This window comes from Zeus faber (genome assembly GCF_960531495.2).
Source record: "Zeus faber genome assembly, chromosome: 2".
Taxonomy (NCBI): Eukaryota; Metazoa; Chordata; class Actinopteri; order Zeiformes; family Zeidae; genus Zeus; species Zeus faber.
The window spans coordinates 49,162,369-49,178,379 of record NC_137189.1 but is presented as its reverse complement, the minus strand read 5'-3'; the positions used below and the strand labels follow the sequence as shown (position 1 = coordinate 49,178,379).

General features: G+C 46.7%; 1 protein-coding gene across 4 annotated transcripts in view; it reads right to left on the bottom strand.

Annotated features, from left to right (window-relative positions):
* The window catches only part of epha7 (eph receptor A7), a gene marked incomplete at its 3' end in the record, with an annotated part of 90,009 nt that extends 74,571 nt beyond the window's left edge, over positions 1 to 15,438 (bottom strand). For all 4 annotated transcript variants that reach the window (XM_080024314.1, XM_080024313.1, XM_080024315.1 and 1 more), the window contains exons 1-3: positions 15,299 to 15,438; positions 12,583 to 12,647; positions 10,547 to 11,216 (exon numbers count right to left, since the gene is read on the bottom strand). In XM_080024314.1, the coding sequence (XP_079880440.1) occupies positions 10,547 to 11,216; positions 12,583 to 12,647; positions 15,299 to 15,392 (829 nt within the window). In that variant the 5' untranslated portion in view covers positions 15,393 to 15,438. The remainder of the gene's footprint in view (positions 1 to 10,546; positions 11,217 to 12,582; positions 12,648 to 15,298) is intronic.
* Positions 15,439 to 16,011: the final 573 nt, after the last annotated feature.

The following is a 16,011-nucleotide window of genomic DNA, read 5'->3' as shown; positions in this document are numbered from 1 at the left end:
ATTAAAAATCGCTAATGTTCATGCTACAGCGCTAATGCCAGGGCTAATGTTGGGAGTGTAAATCTCCAAGTTGGTAAAGTAGGACAGCTTGGTCTTCATTAGCGTTTCTTATTATCAATTACTCTCTGAGATGTCGTCTGGTCCCTTCTTCTAGCTGCAGAGCTGCACAACCTTATATGCTGCGATAAATGATGTTGACTTGCAAATGACTTAACAAATGGAATTATTATTATTATTATTATTATTATCATCATCATTATTGTTATTATTGTTGTTATTATAATTATTGTTATTATCATCATTATTATGGGTCCAGTCTCTATTGTTATCGTTCCAGTTTTGATCTATATGTCGCTTATTTTGCCTCTCCTGTGAATTTGAAAGCCCCGACAAGCGCCTTCCCGTGCTGCCCCGTCAGAGGCTTTACCATGTGTCTTCCACTTTTTATATTTAAAAAACGTATATTCATTGAATAGACAGAAAACAAAGAGGGGGAATTAATAAACGGTGAAATACCATTTACCGCAGTATTTCGATAAATACCGTAGCGTACTGTGAGCCTTCATAGCGTTCCACCCCTGGTGAGCGTGTGTGTGAAGAGAAACTTGCAGACGTAATTCCATGTTGATCGGTGCAGACGTAGCTCCACGATGTTTGGAACTTTTGTAACTTGTGCTGCCTTTCACAGAACCCTGAAAACTGCCTGCAGCCATATTTATTATTTTTACTATTACTGATATTATTATTATTACTATTACACACACATATATATATATATATATATATATATATACATATATATATATATATATATATATTTTTTTTTTTTTTTTTACATTTAACTGTGTATTGTATATTTCCCAACGTATCCATATTATGGCCATTTTATTTTTATTTTGCTTTATTAATATTTTTGCTACTGTTTCGATGTGAGCTGTTGAGACAATGCAATTTCTCAAATGTCCATCCATCCATATATCCATCTGTCTATCAAATTGTCTTTTATGTTCATTTTAAGCCATGATAATAGTGTAATATTACATTCCACCTTCGTAAGAGAAGCCATGAGTATTGGAACATAGGATTCTGACCAGACAGTGCTGTCGTCTCAACCCCACCAGGAAACCTCCGTTGATTCAACCTTCTGTTTATTTATTGGGACATTTCCAGCGTCGGCTCAAAATTCCCACAAAGTCTGGATGGAAACATGACTTCTAGAGACTTCTAACGCTTCTACAAAATGCTCACGCTCAGATCAAATTCAGCACAATAAGCACAATTCTGTCTTCTCTTATGTTTTCTTATGAATAGCTCATTTTCCATGCATCTCAAACTATTGTATAGTGTGTGTGTGTGTGTGTGTGTATATATATATATATATATATATATATAGACGTAGAGCAAATGGAATTTAAATTCCTGTGCCCGAATGTAACATCCACCAATCAACCACAACATTAAAACCAGTGACAGGCGAAGTGAATAACATTGATCATCTGGTTCCAATAACACATGGCAAGGGGTGGCATATATTATTATTATATATATACTGTTATATATTAATATTATAATATATATACACTGTTATATAGTATTATTACATATATGCTGTTATATATATATACATACTGTTATTTATTACTATTAATTATTATTATTATTAATATATATATATATATATATATATATATATATATATATATATATAAAGTGTTATATATTATTATTATTATAATTATACATATACTGTTATATATTATTATAATATATATATAGTGTTAATCCGATGGAGCATCTTGTGGATGTGCTGGAACAACAAGCCCGATCCATGGGGGCCCCACCTCCACCTTCCAGGACTTAAGGATCTGCTGCTAACGTCTTGGTGCCAGATACCACAGGACACCTTCAGAGTCTGGTGGAGTCCATGCCTCCACGGGTCACAGCTGTTTTGGTGGCACCAGGGGGAGCTACACAATATTAGTGTTATTAATGCTGGTTTTAATGTTGTGGCTGGTGTGTATTCACATCCATCGCACCAGTATATTTTGGATTGGCAGGTAGTACAGACGCTTCCCTACGTACCAAATATATGAGGATATTTTTCTTCCATGCGGTCTTTCATCACGGAAAGGAAACATAAAGCCGAGGTGAACAGAGGCGCTATGAGCACGATAGCAAGGAGGAGGGAGATAATGTGCCGATGATACTACCTGGAAAGAAGACAAGCGCCGCTGCTCCACCGCAGCCGACGGAGGAGCAAACAATTACCGCTCAACACCTGTTCCCCTGATTGACTGCAGGAAAACAAAAGGGCATTTAAAGATTTAATATTTTATTCTGCACGGGAGGATTTACAGTCTGGTGCAGGACGGAGCCACAGAAAGCCTCTCTCCCAAACTTCTGCAATTCATAATGGGCGGAAGGGGGCGTGAGAGGGTTTTAATTTTTAATTTTGTTTTTGATGTGACACGGAAAACAGGAGGATCACGTCATCAGCGATGGGCTGGAAAAGCATCGCAAAGAGGAAGCAGCCACAGGGGGCTGGGGGGCTTTTTGTCTTTTAGGATCCGGGATCTCCCCTCCCTCCCTCCCTCCCAACACCAGCCACGGCAAAAGCCAGAGCCCAGAGCCCTGGTGGAACCGTCCCCCGATCCAGCGTCGCCCCCGCCCCCGCCCCACCACTGTGACAGACAGAGGCGGAACAATGTCCGAGCCGCCACTGGCCCTCGCCGAGGCTAGGACCCCCGGTGGTCCCCTGCGGACCCCCGTGACACACACAAAGCCTCCTGTTTAGCCTCAGATGCTGCTGGAGCTTCTCCGCCAAACCTGGCAACCCGTCGCACCCGGAGAATAACACATCAGACGGTTACGAATCTGGGAAAGAATTCGCAAATCTCTCTAGAGAGAGAGAGAGAGAGAGAGAGAGAGAGAGAGAGCGGACAGCGAACAGAGAACGAGGGGGAGACTAATCTGTCTCTTATTTTTCTTTATTATTGCAAAGTGCATATTCTCCATCTTCCGCCGGGGAAATACATGACTCCCCTCATCTTCATCTTCCTCAAAGAGGGAGGAGGAGGAGGAGGATGAGGAGGAGCAGATATTAAGCGTACTCTCCTGAGTGAAGCTTCTGATTTGACGACTTTCTTGTTTGTGGAGGAAGCAGAACAGCCTCCTCTGCTTCTCATCGCTGGAAATCAAAAGAACAAAAGAACAAAAGAGCCACGGAACAAAAGTGCGGAAGTTCAGTCGCTCCTGTGTGGACGCCCGGGTGGTTGGGAATCTGGTTTCGGGATTCTGCGATTTTTCGAGTAATTGACCACGAAAACCCAGGGGAAAATTGACGTTGATAATTGTTTTGTTGGTGGACAAATTAAACACAAATAAAAGAAGGAATTTCCTTTGAGGGACGTAGCTGCTCTCATGCAAAAAAAAACCAAAACCTTATTCTCATATATTTTTCAAACTGTCGTCATAATTTTACATTTGTTTCATTCACTTCCAATATTTGAAAATGGAAGCTGCTCCTAAAGAGTCTCTCGGTTGTTGTTTTCAGGTCCCCTCAGATGTTTCAGGAATTCACGGAACCGCAGGTCAGTCAGTGAATAGCGCCGGGCCCCCCTGCGGTAACACATGGGCCACATTTGGCCCGCGAGCCGCCCGTTGGATAGGCCCGATGCGTCAGGGTTTTGTGAGTGAGTCAAATATAAAATGAGGGGGAAAGCAAAGGCCTCCGTGCTGGGTGGCTCCAACCTGTCACCGCCTCAAATACAACAGCAGCCATCCAAAAAAAAAACACCAGAGCAACCTGCTCCCGTTCCAAAGGGAGTCAGAGCAACAGCTACGAAGCTCGAACCCTGAGCTCTAACAGGTGAGGGGGGGGGGAGAGGAGGGAGGATAATAAAATAAAATTATGAATAAAATAATAATAATAAATTGATAACAATAACAAACAGAAAAAGGAAGTGGCAATTTGCAATAAACCTAAGAATTTACAGAAAAATATAAAAAATATAGAAAGAAGTCTCAAAATTATCTGGAAAATAGAAAAAACGGGAATATACAATAAACCTAAAAAATAAACAATAAACAATAAAAATAAACACAATAATAAATAATAAATATCCATAATATACAAATATATTTATATATATATAATATATCAATAATAAACAAAACAATGGACGGTAAAATGTGCCGATATATAATAACTTCATGAAAAACAATAAACAATGAATGGAAATCTAAACCACAAGCAATATAAGCATCATTATTATTATTATTATCATTATCATCATCATTATCATTGTTATCATTATTATTATTATCATTATCATTATTATTATCATTAAACACATATATTAATATTATTTGTGTTCACTGTGTTTTCCTCAGGAACACCAGCAGCATCTTCACGTGCAGCAGGTCAAACGTGAGCGATTCTTCCTTTTCAGCCACAAACAAAGACAAAGCTCTTTATTTGGAAAAGGAGATTTGGAAGAGAAAGGGAGCGTCAGCTGCTCGGTGTCACGGAGCGTTTGACACCGCATTCAGGTTCACATTCTGACTCTTCAGAGGGTCAGCGGACATTAACGTCATTTACACATGACCGCCGCCGCTGCCGCCGTAACGCGAGCGCGGCGGCTGACAGGACGCTGTCAGGACGGAAGATGGATGATCGCGGCAGTTGACCCCTCATCACCCCTCCGGACCCCCGCCCCTTCCCTCGCCCCCCGCATCACAAAAGGACCCCCGCCCGCGGCCTCCCTCCCTCCGCTCCGCTCGCGCTAACAGGTTCGGACGTCTCCGTCGACCTCCGCCCCCTCGTTCGACCCACCCCCCTCGCCGCCCCCACCTCCTCCACCTTCTTTTTTCCCCCGACGGAGAGAGAGAGAGGGATGCGATCAGACAGGCGAACGCCCTGTCAAAAAGACAATGTCTTGGCGGTGTCCCCGGGAAAGTGATATTGGAGCGGAATACCTTGAGGGCCAGATGGGAGGAAGATGGAAGGGAGGGGAGGGAGGGAGGGAGGGTTGTTGTTCCTCCTCTGGGACGCCGCTGCCAGCAGAACGGCCCTGCGCCTCAATCTTCCTTTTAGAGGAAAATCAATAACTTATTACATAACTTCACACTCTCAGTTTTCACGCCCCGCTGACATCCAAAGGGGGGAGGGAGGGAGGGACTTAACATGCACTTAGGAAAATCTCTCCGGCACCAAAAGCGGGTTAGTCCTGCAGACTCGCTGCTTTGTTTGGATCCGCGGTAATCCATTGCTCAATAACCATCAACCTGACCACCATCACTGGAACGGCTGAAAAGGAATTACCATTCTGCCGTTTGTGTCGCTCATTGTCTTGGTTTTTGTCTTTCCATTGTCCCTCGCTTCCTCCCAAAGATCCGCGGCGGAATCCTAGCGAGGCTCCCGGTGCGTCCCTCGACGCCGCACGTCCCCATCTCCACCCAGGAGCAATCAATTCCGAGCCGAGAGGAAACCGTCACCCTTATTGGTATTTCATGCCGAGCGCAGAATACAACATCTGTGTGCAGAGCCGCTACCTGCCAGGCTGAACAACATGGAGCACCAGCCCTGGGCTGCGGAAGAATGCGACGAGTCACGGGAGGCCGACGCTGGCAGTGACAGCGCAAGCGAGCATCCATCACCGAATTATTTAAATCCTGAGTGATTGAGCTCTGTTTGGGTCTCCCGTGGACCCGGGTGAGCACCCGCCATTTGCATAATTAAGCCGCGGAGGGGCTGGAGAAAGACCAGCCATGTGCTGTGTTAAATTCACACCTTATCAATCAGGGGAGCGACAAGATGCACAAGGACCCCCTGACTCCCTGCTTCCCGGACTCATTTTAAATGCTAAGCGCCCCCCCCCCCCCGAGCCGGGCCCCGGCCTCTGGGGCTGGGCCCGGCGGCTTCTCCCCTCCTCCCCTGTACGCTGGCTGTTGTGGACGGACCCCGGCAGGGAGACGCGTCCCTCAGAGGCCGTACCATCAATCACCCTCTGACTAACTTCTGCCCCACTCCATGACAGTCAAGATGGATGGAGCCGCTATCAACAGGATGCTGTAGCCCCCTCCCACCCCCTCCTGCCACCGCCATTACTTCTCTAGTTAGCAGTCACTGATAGCTGCAGGATAGAGCATGTTCTGTCTGTTTGCTGCAGATATACAAAAAAAAAACTGGACAAGTTCAACAGTTAATCATTCCTCAGCCACTGGTTACATAGCGCCACGGCGATGGGACGTGTCAGAGTCGGACAACATACATTCCCGCGATTGGACCAAACAAAGGCGCCAATGTCCATCCACAAGGGCCCCCTCTCTCTCTCTCTCTCTCTCTCTCCAAAAGACTCAGTGGCTCCATTGCTAGAGAGCAGCCGCCGCTTAACCGCACCGGCGGATGAATGGCGTCTATTTTAACGCCGCACAGTCCGTGGTCCCTTGAAAATGAACCCCGTGCAGGCGGCGGGACACTTCAACCACGTCCACGACACCGAGAGCTCTGAGAAGAAGAAGAAGAAGAAGAAGAAGAAGAAGAAGACTGACATCTACTGCCTGCGATGTCCTCACAAAGAGTTAAAGAGAGAGCGCGACAGGAGGGGCGGATGAGGGGTAGAAGAGAGAGAGACAAGCGGCCCCTCTTCGCTGACGGTGATGAATGAGTCGATCACAAGGCGTTTTTGGGACGACGACTTTGCGTCCACAGAGGGGACGACTCGGATGACATGACTGACAGTCCGGTCCACCGGGCCGAGCTGCCATGTTTTCACTGACAGCACTGTCCTCGGCATAAGCAGCAGTGGAGGATTATTTTTTTTTTATATCAGTATGTTATGGTGGAGGTCTGTAATTCTATATATACTCAGGTATTCAAAGTGTAAAAATCCAGTCCAAACAGCTGAGAAGCTGGTTTGTGGTCCAGGTGCGACTACAGTCGGCAGCATTATAATGCTTTATCTCCTTAGGATTAACTGGGGTTAGGGTTAGTCGTTTTATGCCGTGCTGCTATTACTGGAATCAAGGATTACGGGTGTTTTAAAATGAACACATACTACTCACACTTACTTATAATTGAGTGATTAAGTCGTCAATAACTTAACTTGTAATTAGGTAAAATAGGCCTATTGGACAAGTGACGGTACTTCTACTGCTCTCGAAAGACATTCGATACTCTTCCCGCCGCAGACCCTCGGTGGCTTTATGTAAATATCGAATAAACGGTGAAAGATAATCTTTCATTGTTGCCGAAGCATTTGGAGGAGACGTCGCCGCAAGACGGCACCCGGCCTGAAGCGTCTGCTTTTCAGAGGGAGAAGATAAGAAAGTTCAAGGTCCAAAGGTTGTAGGATCCGCTATACGGGAGAAGAAGTATAAATAACCCTCCTACAAATCGACTCAAGTAAAACTCGTTCAGCGATAAGAGGCATGTTGCAACCCTACCGTTAAAAAAAAACAACCAAATAAATAAATAAAAATAAATATAACTATAGAATTGGTCTGAATTGGACCGAAAAGTAAGATATTTGCTCTGAAATAAAGTGGGATAAAAACTGATAAAGTCACTTGGATCTAATAAGGTAGAAATACCTCAAAATAATCGACTCCGCTTTCCACCCGCTGTTAACCTGATAGAAACGCTTTGAAAAGCTTTCTGATTTGTTCTGGGAAAACCACTCGATGGGTAATTCAATGTCGGCGGAGCCGGGAGAGGAAGTGCTGATGTTGCAGCGTGATTCTCATTTTATTTAGATTAAATGTCCCTTAATACAAAGGCCCGTCGCACACGCTCCGCCGGAGAAGAAACTCATAAAGAAAGTGCAGGAGCCCGCACCGGGGTCTTATCCCCGATCTACCGCTTTATCATTTTCCATCACAAAAACAACAACTCCTTCCTCCGCGCTCCTGCTCGGCGAACGCGACCGGGAGCGGGTCGCCAGCGGAGCGAGGAGGCGCAGATACGGGAGGAGCCACATGATGCTAACCGGGCGACACCCTGCTACTTCACTGTCAGAAAAGGAGATTTATATTGAGAATTACTGCGATGAGATTATTCAGTAATAACACTGTAATGAATTAGATTAACCCGACCGAAATAACCCAATACCAAGTCCTATCGAAACTTCTCCAGCCAAACAATACCTGCCTTTAATAGTTGTCGATCTGGGTCCAAAAACTAAGACTGTTTGCGTGGTTTTGCTCGCAGCCGATCACCGCCTGCGTTTCAGGGTTGGATGCCACGTGTGATTGGTTCACTGCGGCAGCAGCAGCTACAACTGTTTGTTAAAGGACGGTTCACAACTGATCAAGTGTCTTCAAACAACAGTCAGGTGTCCGTACCAACAGTGACTCTCATCATTCCTCCTGTACTGGCCGTTTGTATAAAATGACGCCGCCCAAATACTTCATTGTACTGTTTATTTACAGTTCTTTGATGATTAGTCATTTAAACGCTTATTTAAACACAATGCATTTGTGTAAAAACCGTTTGGATGAGGGGGGGTGGTGCCATTTGACACAATGAACGCTTCCATTCACACGATGGGTATAGTAGAAAAAAAAAAAGGTATTGAAAGTACTCTGCTGGTATCGGTATCACCTTAAGGTACTGCTACCGGTGCTGGTATCATCATCATTTTTTTTTAAACAATACTCAGCCCCAAGAAATATCCAACTATATTCTAATTTATATTCAAACCCAGTCAATACTCTCATCCTGACTGAGCATTTTATTCTGGTCATTTGGTAAATGTCTTTATCCGGCGCATAGTGAAGGATCGGCTGGACTTCCATCAGACATGCTGTATTTTCTGTGTATATTGTATTTCTGATTTTGTTAAGTACTCAGCAGATGCAGAATGCACCAGTTATACCACGACAAATTCTTTGTACCTGAAAACGTACTTGGCCCAATAAACGATTCTGAAAAGAACACCAAATATAATGTCGTGACATGAGGCGAGGACAGTGAAGTCGTACAACTGAGCAGACAAAGGGGGCGGATTCAATATGATACAACTGCAACTTTCGTGACTCTCCTCTGGATTATCCATTCATTATCCAAACTGTTTACAGGCAAAAACAACAATGGGAAACAAAAGAATCTCCCCCCGAAACACCGAAGGGATCTTTTTTGCGCTCGCCTCCTGCTTCTCCGTGGGTTCAGGGCACCCAACTCCTCGGGCAAAGCGAATCGCAACGAACCCGAGTGGCTTCTCTTTCAAAGCGTGGGCTCGTTGCCCGTGAAAAATAAGTGAATCACAAGCCGCAGTCACCCCGGGGGGCAGGACCGTATCTTCACATCTCTGCAAAACCCGAAAAGCAAACAAGAACCTGGAAGGCAGACGGACCTCCGCGGGTCCGGCTCCCGACGCCGGCTCGATAAGCGGCGCCCGGGTGCTCCGCCGCTAAAGTGCGAATATATTTGGGGACCACACCTCCCCCAGCGGGGTCTCTGATAGATGACAGCGTGCTACGGACGCCGCTCTGCTGGAGACACTAATTTGCACTTCGACACATTCCCTTCAATTATTGCCGCTTGGTGCTAGCCCCACCACCACCGTAAGCTGCTTAGATGGCGGTTGTCAATTTTGCAGGAAAAAGAAAACCAAGGCTGACAACCGAGGGCACTTAAGGCCCGTGACCCCGGTCCTAACCTTTTTAATCCAGGGTGATTTGTATCTCTCACGTCGGGCGCCGGCTGAAATAAATCCTTCGGGCAATTACAGCGACGCAGAGCGCTTCCTGCCTAATTTGGATCTTGTATCACGGCGTAGAGGAACATGCCGCTGCTAATAAAACGCAGACGCGTGCGAGGCTGTAGTCACACTTCCTGTCAGATTTAGGACCCATCCTAAATCTCCCCCGGGCCTCAACGCCGCGGTACGGCGGCAGCATGTTTGTTTTCCTTCCCTGTCGGGGTCACTCAGTAGGGCCAGGGGGATCGTTAAGGATTGGCCGGACTTCCAGAGCTTCTAGACCTCGCAGACCCTCGAGATTTTCCAGACCATCCAGACCCTCCAGCCCATCCAGACCTTCTAGACCTTCCAGACCGTCCAGACTTTCATTGACCTTTTAGACTTTCTAGACCTTTGTGTTCTGGAGTGACTGTCTTGGCTCGACGCCACCTCAAGAGCCAGGAAGGCGCAGAGATAAAGGGGAGAGCAAGTCATTTTTTAATCCCAAAGTCAACAGAAGCACCGCTTTGAATGAAGAGCCCGGCAATCAAACAATTAACGAGGATTCCAGTTGTTATGTCGCCGCTGCGCTCTCAAACACACGTTTAATCCTATTTGCCAACAAAACCTTAGGCCAAAACTGTCATTTACCTGCTTTGCATAATCGAATCACATACACACAGAAGCTGCTGCCTTGTCTTTACTGGTTACGCTTTTTATTCCGCCTAAAAACTCTCATTGCACCTGACCGATTTCTGGGAAAAGTTAATTGAACAGGAAATCAGCCCGGGAAAAAACGCTAATGGGTGAATTTTAATCGCTAAATGGATATGATACGATGTAAATAAAAAAGCTCAGCCACTCACGTTCGCACGCGTCGCCTTTCTGATGAAAGCCGGCCTTGCAAATACATTTCCCGATGGGCACCAGCCACTCGCCCTCGGCGCTGCAGTGCATCTTGGGGGAGTTTTCGGCCTCATCCTCGGCGTCGCTCACGCACACGCCCTCCACCTCCACCAGGGAGGAGAACTCCGAGCCGGTCACCGTGTCCGGGAACGTGGCCAGGTTCTCGATGATGGACCAGCACTTCTTGTAGTAAACCTTGACGGAGACCAGGGCGATGCAGGCCCCGACGTCCTGGAAGGCCAGGTAGAAGCCGCGGCGGGACAGCGGCCCGATGATGCGAACCTCCGTGTTCAGCTTCATCTTGCGCTCCCCCAGGTCGCCCTGGGTGAAGCTCTCGTCCGCCGCAATCGTGTCAATTTTCACATACTGGCTCTCACGTAAGTTCCTGCCGACCTCCGAGTCGGTCTCCTGGTAGTAGAGGTTAAAGGTCTCCTTGCAGGTGCCCACCACGCCCGGCAGGCTGTTACAATCCCTCAGCGTGAACTTCAGCTCCACAAAAATCCTCTGGGCATCCCCCTTCTCTATCCAGTTAGTCCGCAGCCAGTTGTTCTGGTTGGGCTCCATCACCTGGCACACCTGGTAGGTGCGGATAGGGGTGTAGTTCTCGTCCAAACCGCTGATCTCCTCCCACTGGGAAGGGGGAAAAACATACATTTTGGCGTTAAATCTGCTTTGTTTCATTGGAAAGTTCATGGAAAACCATTAATTTGGAGGAAAAACCTAAAATTCTAATCTTAAAATAAGCCAACCAGGGCTAAACTACCATGATCACTGTGTATTTTTTTTCTAAAATGCTGCAGGAAATATGCAAGATTAAATAGATTAAGTTAAGTTAAGTTAAGTTGAGCTAGGTTAAGTTATGTTGAGTTTAGTTAAGTTAAGTTGAGCTAAGTTAATTTAAGTTAAGTTAATCTATGTTAAGTTGAGCTAAATTGAGCTAAGTTAATTTAAGTTAAGCTAAATTAATCTATGTTAAGTTGAGCTAAGTTAAGCTAAGTTACGTTGAGCTAAGTTAAGTTAAGCTAAGTTAAATTGAGCTAAGTTAAGTTAAGTTGAGCTAAGTTAAGTTAAGTTGAGCTACGTTAAGTTGAGCTAAGTTAAGTCAAGTTAAGTTGAGCTAAGTTAAGTTAAGTTGAGCTATGTTAAGTCGAGCTACGTTAAGTTGAGCTGCGTTAAGTTGAGCTATGTTAAGTTGAGCTACGTTAAGTTGAGCTACGTTAAGTTAAGTTGAGCTACGTTAAGTTAAGTTGAGCTACGTTAAGTTAAGTTTAGTTGAGCTAAGGCCTCTCTGCTCTGACTGAACCGGAGCTCAGTGTCAAAATGGTTCACTTTGATATTTTGGCAAAAATCCAAAAGCTACTTTGATATAAAATACACTTTGAACTCTGTAAATGAACACAGCGTCGGGCTCTGATTTACATACGCAGTTCACATCCAGAACCCAAAAAAGTATAATTATTCATATCACAGCTGAGAGGCCCGTGGGCGTTATACCACATTATCTTATCTTTTCCTATTTTATCTTACTTTATCTTATCTCTCCCATCTTCTCTGAACTTCACTTATCTAATTATATTTTCCCTTATTTTTTGTTATTTTACCCTAACGTATCATATATTTTCTCATTTCATCTTACTTTATCTTTACCAATAATACCGGTACATTATCTTCCCTTATCTTATCCTATGTGATTTTAATAGATCTTATGTTATCGTATCTACCCCATAGTATCCTTATCTCCGCTTAGCATATTATACCATGTGATGTCTTCTCTTATCTTGTTTTATTTTTGACATCATCTTATCTTCTTATATTATATTATCTACCCCATAGCATCCTACCTTCCCTTCCCTAATCCCCCCCCTTGCCATATTTTATCCACCCTATGGTTTGTTATAGAGCTAATCTTATCTTATCTCTTCTCTTATATGATCTTCTCTTCTCTGTACTACTATGGGATGTTGACGTGTGCCGGTGCTGCAGAGCGTGCACCTACCCCATTGGGGGGATAGGAGATCCACTCCAGTTCTGTCTGCTGGGCCTTGGAGTCCAACAGAATCACTGGTGACAAGGAACGGAGAGGCAGGTGGTTAAATCTCACCGGGCTCCTCGCGCCCGTGACCCAATTTCCGCGAGCAGCTCAATGCGAAACAGGCATAAAGGATAATACGCTGCGCGGCTCCGCTTCGCTCGGCGGCGGAGGAGAAGCACAACGCACGGTGCAAGACTCTGCCGACGCAGGGCGACGGCTGTCCTGCAGCAAGACATGTGGTTCGCGGTACGACGCGCAGAGCGGAGGCACGGCGGCAAATTAAAGCGGCAATCCGTGACGTCGTCTGTTTTGGGTCAACCGCGCGACACGAGGGCCCCGGAGCGGCGCGGGAAATGGCGTCACCTCCTCCCCCCCAAACTTTCCCTGGGTCTGACGGACTTGATCCCTTTGGTGTTTTCCTGTCGCTCCTCGCGGCTCGGGCGGCGGCGGGGCGTCTCCGCGTCGTCTCCTCCCTCAACGTTCGTCCATATCGACGGTTTTACCGCCACACGAATGGCTACGCTTTGCCCCGTTCTCCGCGGCCGCCCTTCACCTTTTGGACCCTGCGCGGCGGACCCCGCCACCAGCCACTGGAAACAGCAGGCGCAGAGGGCGAACACATCGGTTTCTTTATAATTCACATCATATAATCATTTCTTTATATTATGAAGTGCCGGCTGAATAAAGCATCAGATGCGGGCTTCTATTTGATCTTTTTGTTTAACAAAACAATGGTATGGATTTCCACTTTAATGTTTTACGCTTCGGGGCAGGACGAGCTGGAGACGAGGCTCGTTTGAATTTAAACGAACCTCGTCCTGTCCGAAGGCTCAGCTTGGTGAACTGAGCTGCGGCGGAGGGAACCGTCGAGGCATCGGGGACTATTCCGACTCCCCGTCCCGTCCTCCTCTAGTTACTGTGCGTAAAACCGCCGCGCTCCATCCGACGGCGGGGACACGGCGGGGACACGGCGGGGACACGGCGGGGAGACGGCGGGGACACGCCGGGGACACGGCGGGGACACGGCGGGGACACGGCGGGGAGCCTCTTCTTGTGGGGACGGTGGGAGCGAACGTCTCCAAACGCGCAGCCGAGGTCGTTGGCGTCACATTGAACTGGAAATGTGTCTCCAATCGAGCGCTCGCACCGTCTCGGCTCCGTTCACCGGACAAAGCACCGACGCACGCCACGCGTTGTCACGCGCGCGGAACCCGCCGCTGGATGCCGTGTTAATTCTTTCACATCCACGTTAATTATGACGTATTACAATCAGTTGTTGAGGGCTCTTTTTATCCTCCGCCGTGTGGTCGGTGCGCTGAGACCCTGGCAGGGTTTTGGGTTTTTTGGGTTGTTTTTTTTTAATTATTTGTGTCTCGAGCGACTCGCGCGGAGCCGGCGCTGCGGCGTCACGCGCACGGGCGAAAAGACGCGGAACGAGAAACGAAGAAATGAACGTGAAGACGCAGCGAGACGCGGGCGGCAGCGTGAGAGCAGCCGGCGCCGTGCGGCTCCGTGCGGCGCCGTGCGGCGCCGTGCGGCTCCGTGCGGCGCCGTGCGGCTCCGTGCGGCTCCGTGCGGCTCCGTGCGGCCCGCTCCTCCCGGGGGGCTTTGGGGAGCTGACTGACCCACAGAGCTGGGAGCGACCGGTCAGTGTCAGCGGCGATCGATGGACGGATCGATGGACGGATCGATGGACGGATCGATGGACGGATCGATGGACTGGGGAATCGATTCTAAATGGTTGCTTCCGCGCGCGTTGTATTTCGCTGTTTGAAATTCTCTCTGTTAATGAGATTTAAATCACGGGAACGAAGATGATAAATTCCCCTTTTCCGCGTAACCGAGCGGCGGGTTCAGCTCCGTGCGTAAAAACAGCGCAGGGTCCGTCCAAAAAATATTGATACAAATAAAAATAAGACAAGCAATTATAATAAAATAATAAAAATAAAATTAAAATAATAACAATAATTAAATTATAATAATGAAATAATAACAATAATAAAACATTTTAACTTTTAGACAACCCAAATTGTTCCTTAAAATAACAAACAAAATTAATATTATTCTAATTAATAATAATAACAATGATAATAATAATAATAATAATAATAATAATAATAAACCATCATAAAGTTCACAGAGGTCCGCTGCCGAATTCAAACACATTCCCTCAAAACACAGAGCAGCGTGCCAACACACACACACACACACACACACACACACACACACACACACACAGTAATACTGTAATATGATAAAACTCAGACCGAACTCATTCATTTAAATTATTATTGTTATTATGCTCCATGTGTTATTTTATACAGATGTGTATTTGTTCACCCTGCACAGATAATGTTCCAACTCTATTTAAAGCTCCACTCTGGACTCGCGGAGCCCGCTCCAGCACCACGCAGCCGCCGCCGCGACGTTTTAATGTGATTGATCCAGTTGAACACTCTACGTTTATTATCAACACTTTGCTTTAGTTTGCTCTTCTTTTTGTGTTGTTGTTGTTTTTTTTAACTGTTAATCTTTTGGGCTTTTTTTTTTTTGTTTTTGGGGTTTTTTCCAAGCTGCTCCTCAGCCCCGACCAGCGAGTCGGATCTAGCCTCCCCGTCCGCGGTGCTCCGCTCCGGACCCTTCCCGCTCCGGTCCCGGTTCCGACTCCCCCCCCACTCACCTTCCTTCGCGTTCTGCGCGTCCCCGGCGTCCGTGGCGCAGCCGAGGAGCAGGCAAACCGTAATCCACACGCACGGACGGAGCGCTGGGGCCATGGCGGCGCTGTGCGTGTCTTCTGACCGGGGCTGGCGTGCGCTTCCCACGGACACTCCGCTGCTCTGCGCCCGCCGCGCCGCGCCGCGCTCTAATAGGCTGCCGCCGCCGCTGCCGGGGTGGGCGGGGCCCGGCTGCGGAGGCGGAGCCGTCAATCGCACGGAGCGACGGGAGGGCGGGCCAATCGGGGGCTGAGGGGGGCGGGGCGTGTTGCTGAAACGTTTTAATTAGGAAATTCGGAAACGGTGAAGTAACGAGGAAAGACTTTGACGTCACACGGCGCACACACACACACACACACAACTTCTTTGTCAGATCATATCGATATATCATCTACACATCAAATGTGTAAATAGATGCAGAGAGACTTTTTTTTATTTATGTAGAGACAAAAACGACAAAAGCAAAAATGTTAAATACTCTTTTTCTTTGTATGAAAGAAATTTAAAATATTTTTTTCATATTTCTTATATATTTTTTAAAATGTATTATATCACAATAATTTATATAGACAGCTTATAAAGAGAGAAAGAAAAAATCAATACAATTTTCTCCATACATCTGCAGAAGTCCACGGAGGCCATGCGATGTTTGGGGTATTCTGGATTCCGTTCCCTCGAG